This window comes from Grammomys surdaster, unplaced genomic scaffold (assembly GCF_004785775.1).
Source record: "Grammomys surdaster isolate TR1022 unplaced genomic scaffold, NIH_TR_1.0 187, whole genome shotgun sequence".
Lineage (NCBI taxonomy): Eukaryota > Metazoa > Chordata > Mammalia > Rodentia > Muridae > Grammomys > Grammomys surdaster.
This window is the reverse complement of record NW_021604632.1, coordinates 6,126,522-6,136,824: the sequence shown is the minus strand read 5'-3', so window position 1 is coordinate 6,136,824 and position 10,303 is coordinate 6,126,522. Positions and strand designations below refer to the sequence as shown.

The window sequence follows — 10,303 nt, the reverse complement described above, 5'->3', positions numbered from 1 at the left end:
CTCCAGAGAGGTGACGTCATGTGAGAAGAGCCAGAGTTTGCATTCAAGCAGACCCAGGATAAAGCAAGGAATGCAGTGATCTCCCAGAGATCTGCCTCTTGCAAACATGATTCCTGTAGGCAACAGTCTATAACACCCTAGGGATTTCCTGGTATGTCAGGATGTCCCCATTTTTCTAACAGACCATACTTCTCGGCTGCCCAGCACTGGAAATAAGAATAAAAGCGGCAGGGTACAGTAAGAGCCCAGAGATGGGTCCAAAGCACGTTTGTTTGTTTTTTTATTATTGACTGAGCAATCCAGGGCAGCACCCCTCAGATTACAGCACAACCCTTACGCTTCCCCCTCTTCCATAGCTCCCAGCCTGCCCTGCTGTGTGCAGCCTTCCAGTCAGCCCTGAACTAGTTCTTGGCCATGGTTTCCTGAACCCAGTCCTTCAGGTCGGTCATCCTTACATATACACCATACTCAGCTACAGCACAGCTCTTGTCAAAGCTCAGGATCCCAGCTGCGTACCAGGTGTCCTGCTCCAAATCATGAACGGCAAAGGCACTGCCAGCGTCCCCGTAGCAGGTGTCTTCCTGGTACTTGGTAAGGCCAGCACAGAAGGTATGCTCATTCAAGATAGGCTGTACCCCAACAGGACTCGTAGCGGCTTTCTTCTCAGGCACTGTACTGTTCTCATAGTGCAACACACACTTGTCCTGGTCAGCCACGGGCAGCATGACATACTTGAGGCGCTCAGTAAATTGGAAGTTGGCATTCCGCCCCCAGCCAGACACATAGCCTATGCGGCCTGGTGCTACGTAGTCTTTGGAAGGCAGGCAGATAGGCATCACTGTCTCGGTGACAGGCACCTTCTGCTTGAGTTTGATTAGCCCGATATCCACCACCGAGTATTTGGGGTGGAGAACCACCTTCTCAATCTCCACCTGCTGGTTTTTGCCCACATAGAGTTTTAAGGTAGGGGCAATGTCCTTGGCCGACGCAGTCTCACTGTGATTCAGGAAGAGGTTTTTGGCCGTGGTCAGCAGCCACTGGTCACTGATCAGTGTGGCCCCCGTGGTGAGTCCGTGACGGGAGATCATCTTGGCCTGCCAAGGAAAGCTGCCGTTGGCATCCATGGAACCACCGATGATGCGCTGCACCTGGTCCACAGGATGCTTGGGCTTCCCACACACTGCAGAGGGAGAGAGGAAGGGATGTGAGTCCAGAGCACGCCCCACCTGCAGAGGCCCTGGACGCACCGGCCACCGCTGCTTCCACACCCAACAGGATGCGAACACTCTGCCCTTCCATCTGCTCCCACATGTCAGGTATTTACACATTAAGTGTCTAAGACAGGGTTTGTAAAAAAACCCTGGCTGATAAGCTACTATATAAATATATGTACCTACATACGTATGTAAACATTGTCACACACATAAATTCCACAGTTCTCTGAAAGTCAATGAAAAGGCTGGAAGCTGTGTGCATTTCATTCTTAGACAAAGATGGCCCTGCAGCGGCAGTGGCAGGAACGAAGATTTTACGGATGATGACGTCAACCCAAAACAGATAACTAAACCTGACAGCTGAAGTTGGGCAAAATCTTCGTCCAGGCAGAAGAGAGGAGAGCTACAGAATGTGGGAGTCCCAGTTGTCCCCAGATCCTGCCTTAGCCCTTGTGGGTTTAGCTTATGTCATTTCCTCCATGGCCTGGTCCTTCCTGGGGTGCGTCCTCTTTAACCTTCACCAAGGCTCTGTAAGCAGGTGTTCTGGATAGACAGCATCTCCATGGGAAGCAGCTGGTTCAGCCAACCCCTTAGTCTGAATGAGCATGGCACTGAGCTCTCAGGGAGTGATCTTGTCCCTCCTTTGGCAGCTGTGGTTCTCACTGACCCAGGCCACAGAAGAGGAGCATGGCCACATTTTAACCCCATTCCCTAAGACCTCAGCACCCACCTGCCTCACATTCGGGGAGTTTCTCTCCAGCAGCTGTGTTCACCCATTGCTTCTCACTGTTTAAGGAGTACAGTCCTGAAACAAAAAGGAGATGAGCTCAGGGAAAATGAATCTGGCCTGGGGATTAAAGAGTTGGACAGAAAGAAGTGAGAAACTCAGGAATGTAGGCCGCACAGTGTTGTAGGTAAAGACTACACTCCCAGGCAACGGGCCCCTTAACAACACAAAACAGGAAGCTGAGACAAGTTAGTTTGGTGGAAGGACTGCCACGGAAGACAGGAACTTTATTCGAATCTTATTCCCCTAGTTCCAGGCAGTACTCGAGAAGTTTCGGGCCAGGTACCCCAGCCCTGTCCATCATGGGAACATCAAACAGGGCCAGGGGTGTGGGTGGAGGAGTGCTCATCCCAGCCTTACCGTCTCCTTCGCTCCGCAGTCTGTAGAACTGTTGGCAGCGATAGCGAACCAAGTGCTCCACGTAGCCGTTTGCGATCTCTGGAGGCTTTGGGCAGCTGTCATCTGCCAAGAAAAAGAGGCCAGAAAAGGCCATGGATGTTCAGATGGTTCCCTAGGAAAAGTCGGCAGAGACGGAGTGGCCCTGAACACCAGACTTCCTTGCACCTGAGTAGAAGCTGAGGAAGGGGGACCCCGAAGATCTAGACAAGAAGAGCATCTGGGTCTTCCTTAATACAGTGTGGGACTGATGTGGCCAGCCTGGGGCTCAGCTGAGCTGGGGCCCACAGCTCCCGGGAAACCCCCGAGACTAACCTTCAATGTCCATGGCATCATTGCCCAACTCCACAGCAAAAAGCTGACCCCAGAGGAGGAGGGTGACAACAGCTCCCAGGGCTCTGTAGAGAAGTGGCAAGAAGGAGTGGAGTTGGTCTCCTTGCATGTGTGGTCTCCTTGCATGTGTGCATGTACACAACATACACACACACAGACACACACCCTTCCATTTAGCAGATAGTAGAGGAAGAGAATGAGATGCTAGGATCAAAGAACTGCTTCCTACCCACCCCATCCAGTCTTCAGAAAATTCCAGATGCACAGCGAGCTCGGTGTCACTGGGAATTTTGTAGAAGCTTAGAAAGGGGCCACGGTGACAGAGGAAGGAAAGCACCACCTGTGTGGTAGCATATTCGTCATCCTGGCTCTCCACACTCTGAGGCAGAGGCAGGAGGATCAGGGCTTTGACCACAGCCAGTGCTACATAACAAGAGCCTGTCTCAAAAAAAACCTGAGCAGTGGGAGGTGGGCAAGAGAGTCGAGTGGAGAGAAGGCACAGAGCGAAGTGAGCCTCTAGCTCTGGTGGTGATCCACAATGTCCAGCAAGGGGTAGCCTCTGCCACACACCCATCCAGTACCAGGCTATGAAGACATTGTTAGGACAGTATAGCTAGCTTAAAGATGACGGCTATAGTTTACTTTGCTATTCTCACTTTTGGAAATGTTCTGTAATGAAAAGGTTGTTTTAATGTATAATTTGTCATTGTTGTTGCTGCTGTTGTTCTTAAGACTTAGTCCCATTCTTTGCCCAGGCTTGTCACAAACTCCTGAACTGCCAGACTCACCCTGCCTCAGCTTCTAGAATCGCTGGGTGTGCACCATTATGCATGCATACATACATATATGCCTTTGAAGGACTGTATATCAAACCCAAGAATGCCAGAAGTTACCTGGGGAAAACTAGCTTCCTAACCGCGTGACCATGCCCATCATGGGTACACAGACTACACTTAAACAGTAACCAATTCCCTGCAGATGCTGGCCAGTCAGGAAGTTCTTTTGGACACTATGCTTCTAGACTTTTTGCAACCTTCAAAGTCTTTCTATCTTTCTAAAAAAAAAAAAAAGGTAGGTGCCTTGATGATGTCACTAAAATGTATGACTATTGTCCTTTTTTCGTTCAAAAGAGGTTTGTTAATAGCACAGTCAGCACTCCAGGAAGCTGCTGCATGCCTGATAAAAACAAAGCCTTTTCATCTCAATGGGAAAGGTCCTCCTTAGAAATAGACAGCCCATCTCTCATGGATACAGGAGGAAAGGGTTTAATCACTGGCCCTTGGGTCACTGAGGGTCAAGGTGCATCTTGCCTTTGATATTTCAGCATGAGGTCGTCACCTACAAAATTCACACTCAAACTGCAGTCAAGTTACAAAACAAAAATCTCCTAACGTTTTAGGTAAGCTTACAGTTCCGTATCGCCATGCATTCACAGCTATCCTCGGCTGCATGTGGACTGCAGGCTGTGGGCTTAACTCCCAAAGAACATTAGCCCATCGGCCCGATTCCTGCATCCCATTTTCTCACCTCTCCCATAGATGCTACACTGAGTGCTCAAAGAGGGAAGGGAAGTGTGGACTGTGGACTCACCTCATCATGGACCTCTCTTGCCTCTCTCTGGAAGGGCTGCGCTGTGCTGACTCCTGCCGAACCTTTTATGCTTCAGGGTTTCACCACACCTCCCCCTCTTCCATTTCTGTGTTTGCACAATGTCGGCCTTGCTCAGGTCACTGCCTGTTCCAGTAACCAAACCACAAAGCAAACCCCTGTCAGAAGCTGAGCTCTTGCTTCATACTTGGCTCTCCGAGTGGTGTTATTTTACAAATCATGAAGAAATCTAGCAACTTCATTACCCCTCCCACCCAACACAGTGGTGGATAACCCCCAGAGGGTAGGATGGGGAATGGAGGCAGTTAATCTGACACTTACTTGGGAAAGGTTGTTGGTTAGACCTTTATTATTATTATTTCAAAGCCCTTTTAGACACCCTTGTGACCCACCCAGCCTGAGCAGGGACTATAAAGTAAGTATTTCCCTTTTTCAACCATGCTACCTAAGTATGACCTCTCCTGAGTGTGGAAAGCTCTGGAAGTTGCAAATAGCAGACTGGGTTTATTGGGTCTTGGTCCAATGCTCTTATTTAATTTCAGAGTGACTAAAGCTATAATGTAGAGTGACATGGGACCTTTGTACTGGCTTTTTTCTCTAGAGTTTTCAGTGCTGAGAAAGGTTTATCTCGGAATCATTTCAAATCCAGTGTAGACATTCCTGCAATCTCATTGAGAGAGCAGTAAACAGAAATTGGTTCCATTTCACAGTTGCACCCCACCTGTGAGGACATCTTCCTGTTGCTAAAAGTGTTCCAACTTGAAATCAGTGAAATGAACCTGCTGTGTTTCCTCTGATTGCTCTTGCTCTTAGTGGAAAATCACTCCACACAGCTGGTGTAGACACAGAGCAAACTCAACGGCAGGGCTCTCTGTAGCTTCACAGTCCAGTGGCTAGTCCAAATGGGCAGCTGAGAAAAACCTGTGTTTCAGCCAAATACCTGTTCTGGTATGCTGTTCACCCAAATGTAGCAACTCTATGTAAATGGCTTCACTCATTTTTTTTAATGTTTTTAAATTAGATCATGTCACAGAATTACTCCAGGTCATCTGGGAAGAGCCCAAATCCCTATCAGTAGGAGACTGGGGTAAATAATGTGCGGCATGGTCACTCGATGGGATATTGTATGGCCATACAGACACTCGGACAACAGAGAACAGGGCTGATCTTACAATTCTGAAAAGAAAGGACAAAGTAGCAGAGGAGTACAGGGAGAAGTACCCTGCTCTTACAGAGCTCAAAGCCAAGCACAGTTTGTTAAAGGACACCCAAATCACAAACAACATCAAGGCAATGAAAAGACAGGGCTAGAGCTATGGCTCGGTGGATAAGAGCACTTGCTGCTCTTCCAAAAGACCTGGGTTCAGTTCCCAGAATCAGGAATCACAGCTTACAAGCAGCTTGTCATTCCAGCTCCTCTGAGAATCCATCCAGTGCCTCTGAACTCAGATGCAAGGCATATAGACACACACACACCTACATGTCATATAGAAACAATACAAGTTTAAAAGAAGATCCAAAATCCACAGAAAAGAAAATATTTGCAGATGCTCTATCTGATAAAGGCTTAATATCCAAAATATGTGACGGTCCCCTACAGCAAAATAGCAAAAACAAATAATGCAATTAAAACATGGGCAAAAGATCACAGCATTCGGGAGGCTGAGGCCCAGGCTGTAGAGTGGAAGCCTGGCTGGGCAAAAAATAAAAGGCAAAAATATAAAGAATTTGAACAGATAATCCTTTAACAGACACACATATGTCCAAAGAACATGGAAAGATGCTCAGGTAGATTAAAGTCACATAACATCTACCTCTGGTGTACACACACACTTATACACAACATATGTGTGTGCATATACATGCACACCTGTACACAAATACACTCACATGCATGCACAAATGCTCACACTCATATATATATATATATATATATATATATATATATATATATATATATATATGAGAATGACACATGTTCACACACACATACACATGTGTATACAACTGTACACACACACACACACACAAAATAAAACCAAGGAAGAAAGTCTACTCAAGAGCATTGAAAAATCTCATTAGCAAAATGCTACAATCACATTTACTAAAAATGGCTATAAATTGTGGGTGTTGGGGGCACAAGCCTTTTGGAAGCCAACTCCTAGCAGAAAGCAGCTATCATCTTCACAGCCATCTCGGGCCTCATATTTGAAGGTTGATACTTTTCAACCCTGACTTGTTTTTATAGCATGATGCCAACAACAGCTTAGCACACTCTGATTTGTTGTTTAGTGTCCCCAGCTGTAAGGCAAACGTGGTAAAGTGTCTCCAGCTGCACTACCCTGCTTGTGCTTATGATTTTCTTTCAATAAACGAGACTTGATCAGACACTCTGTGTTGGCTCCATTCTTTGTATCTCTTGCCCCTCCATACCCACTCTCCCCCTTGCAGACCCTGTTGACTGACCCGCAGACCAGGTCACCTGGCACCCAATATGGGGCAGGGAGAATGAAAGACTCCATAAAGGACATTACTGGAAGAAGGTTCAACTGAAAATTCAAAAAGGAAACAAAGGTGATCGCTGCTGGAACCTGTCACGTCGAGACCATGTAAGTCATAGTAATGAAAATGGGGCAAGAAATAAGTCCACATGAATCATATGTGGCCAAGTGTGTCAGTTGTCTGTTCTTGTTTTGTTGTTTGCTGTTCACGCGTGCCAATTGTCTGCTTTTGTTTCATTGTTTGAATGATTGTTGTCCTGTATTTCATGTTCAAAAGAAAAAGAACCGCATGAAGGAGTTACAAGACAGTTTTTTTCCTTAAACAACAAATAGAGTTAAAGGAAGAGTATCAGGACTTAATTATTCAGTTACAAAAATTAAAGACAGGAAAGACATCTCTCGAGGGCAAGGCTACCCTCGAAAATCCACCAGGTCCTTGAGTTTCTCAACGTGGAGTCCAAAGATGGTCCCTGCCCTCTGGCTTTAGTTCAGCCACAAATCACCCAGAGGAGGGAAAGGCTGAGGCTTTCCCTGTATCAGAGACCATAGACACTCAAGGGATTGCTTGGAGACATCACACAGGGTTTAATTTTCAAATCATTGAATAATTTTAAAATGCAGTGTTATAATACGGCGCCACTGCTCCTTTTACTCTTGCAATCTTAGAATCTGTCACAGAGGAGTGGCTAACTCCTGGGGATTGGAATACTCTAGTGAGAGCAGTTTGTAGCAGTGATGACCATCTTATTTGGAAATCGGTATCATGAGAATTGTAAAGAGACAGCTAGGAGAAATGTTCAGGCAGGCAATGGTTGGTCCTTTGATGCCTTAGTGGGAGAAGGGCAATTTGCTTCTATTGATAACCAGATGCAATATGACCCAGGCTTATTCACTCAAATTCAAAACGCAGCCATGAAGTCTTGGTGTAAACTCCCGGTAAAGGGAGATCCTGGTGCAGTCAGACAAGGGGCTGATGAACGATTTTCTGATTTTGTTCATTAATTAATGACAACAGCGGGGAGGATTTTTGGTAAAGCAGAGGCAAGTGTAGATTATGTGAAACAGCTTGCATATGAAAATGCCAAGCATGCCTGCCAAGCAGCCATTAGACCCTACAGGAAGAAGACAGACCCTACTGGGTACATCAGTCTCTGTTCTGACATAGGGCCCTGCTACCAACAGGGCTTAGCTATGGCGGCTGCCATGCAAGGACAATCAGTAAGAGATTTTTTGACAAGTAGAAACAAAAAGGCCTGTTTTAAGTGTGGCAAGCCTGGACACTTTGCAAAAGACTGCAAGACAAGAAACAAGTCAATCCAGAGACAGCCCGGAAAACAGCTTGGACTATGCCCACGTTGCAAATTTGGAAAGCAAGGTAAATTCAAGACAGATACACAAGAAAACACCCTTTCCCATAATCAGGGAAATGGGAAAGGGGCCAGCCCCAGGCCCTAAACCAACACAAGCCAACACAGGCTTATGGGGCGGTCAATTTCATACCAGCACAACAACAACAACCCCTTTCAGAACTTAGTCAAGCAACACCAGGACAGAATTTTGCAACAGTCCTCTGGAAAGATCCATTAATGGGAACCTGAAATGGGCCAGGCCCAGTGTTTATCTGGGGAAGAGATTCTGTCTGCATATATTCCCAAACAGCAGATGCCACACGCTGTCTGCCAGAGAGACTGATTAAACAAATAGACAATAATAACAAGTCCAGGGAGGAGAAGCCCCAAGAACCTTACTTTTTCTTTACAGGAAACATGAAGATCCTTCACAATTGCCTTCAAACTGGAACAGATCAACCAGAATATGCCATATAACTTGACTTGGAAAGTCCTCAATGCTGAAGGAGACATCATCACCAGCACCTTCAAGGTGGCTCTATTGGACTTTTGGTTCCCCGACTTATGATTTAGTGGAGTACATTGTTTAGACCCAGGAGAGAACCCATTACCACAGTTACCATAGCTGTCTTTTTGGGTTTGGGATTGACTGGGGCAGGGACGGGAATTTCCTTGAATGTTTTGTTAAGATCAATGCTATGATCAGCTCTGTACTTCTATAGATTTAGACTTAGAAAGAACAGAATCTGCTATATCACATTTGTAAAATTCATTATCCTCCTTAGCTGAAATAATACCACAGAATAGAAGAACAGAGGGGGTTGTGTGTTTCCCTTAACAAAGAATGTTGCTTTTATACTGACCATTCAGGCATTGTTAGTTCTCTTGTCTCTCAGGCCCATACTGTTTAGCAAACTGATGGCTTCTGTATGACAATGGATAGACGCTATTCAAATGGAACCCATGCAGGTCCATTATTACAGGCTGGAAGTAGGGGACTCTAAAACCTCTGTCATTGAGACTAACAAAGATTAGCCCCTAACTTTATAGTCAATGACGGGTAAGAGAACACCTTAAGACCCCTGCTTCTAACTGAGAGGCCTCACCAACCTAAGACAGGAGCTCAACCAAATGGCTGTTGAGTATTCAAAGATGGGAAAGGGAGGCTAGGGTCTTCTGTTCCAACATAAGACAGGCACAGTTTCCGTAAGTTTGCCCAACCTTCCCTTTTGAAAAAATTGAAAAAGGGGACCTGTTGGGAGCCAACTCCTAGCAGAAAACAGCTATCATCTTTGCAGCCATCTCGGGCCTTATATTTGAAGGTTGATACTTTTCCACCCTGACAAGAGACTTTTCTAGCATGAACCCTACAACACCTGAGCACACTCTGACTTGTTGTTTAGTGTCCCCAGCTGCAAGGCACTCGTGGTTAAAGTGTCTCCAGCTGCACTCCCCTGCTTGTGCTTATATACCCATGATTTTCTTTCAATAAACGAGACTTGATAAGACACTCTGTCTTGGCTCCATTCTTCATGTCTCTTGCCCTTCCATCCACACTCTTTCTCTTGCTGACCCTGTTGACTGATCTGCGGGCTGGGTCATGAGCCACCACACCTGTTTTAATTACTCAGTTTTGGTATTACTTGGCTTTTATTTCATTTTGCTTTGTTAGGTTTTTGGAGATGTTGTCATGTGTGTTAAATTTTATTTCATTTATTATGTGTGGAGGTGAGGCAGGGAAGTATGTACATGTGTGTACACACCTATGCCACAGTGCACATGTGGTGGTCAGAGGACAACCTTGGCAATCAGTTCCCTCCTCCCACCATGGTTCCAGGGACTGTGTCAGGTTGTCAGGGCTGCATGGTGAGCACCCTTTATCACAAAAACATGGCCCCAACTCAATCTTTAAAAAAGATTTCTACCAAGGGCTGGGGAGGAGGATTACTGAATAAAATGGTTGTGACAGAAGTCTGAAGACCATGGTGAGGAGCCCCAGCACCTCACTGATGTCAGGCAGCCATGGGCTCTTCCTGTAATCCTAGCCCTCAGATGGCAGAGACAGGATCCACGGAACAAGTCAGCTAGCTAGACTGGCTGGAAATGGTGAGCTCC

The 10,303-nt window shown here is 46.2% G+C and overlaps 1 protein-coding gene across 1 annotated transcript; it reads right to left on the bottom strand.

Annotated features, from left to right (window-relative positions):
* Positions 1-252: 252 nt before the first annotated feature.
* On the bottom strand, positions 253-4,396 carry Hp (haptoglobin). Its single transcript, XM_028768755.1, has 5 exons — positions 4,321-4,396; positions 2,713-2,795; positions 2,362-2,463; positions 1,945-2,019; positions 253-1,180 (listed from the first exon to the last, which is right to left on the bottom strand). Exons 1-5 carry the CDS (start codon positions 4,326-4,328, stop codon positions 402-404), a joined length of 1,047 nt encoding a protein of 348 aa, XP_028624588.1. The 5' UTR covers positions 4,329-4,396; the 3' UTR covers positions 253-401.
* Between the last annotated feature and the right edge of the window lie 5,907 nt (positions 4,397-10,303).

Bases quoted from the DNA above. Each gene is read 5' to 3' on its own strand.
- Hp (XM_028768755.1), bottom strand. The intron at 2,464-2,712 runs GTTAGTCTCGGG...TTTTCTTGGCAG, and splicing joins TGATGCCATGGACATTGAAG to ATGACAGCTGCCCAAAGCCT. The intron at 2,020-2,361 runs GTAAGGCTGGGA...TTTTTGTTTCAG, and splicing joins ACTGCGGAGCGAAGGAGACG to GACTGTACTCCTTAAACAGT.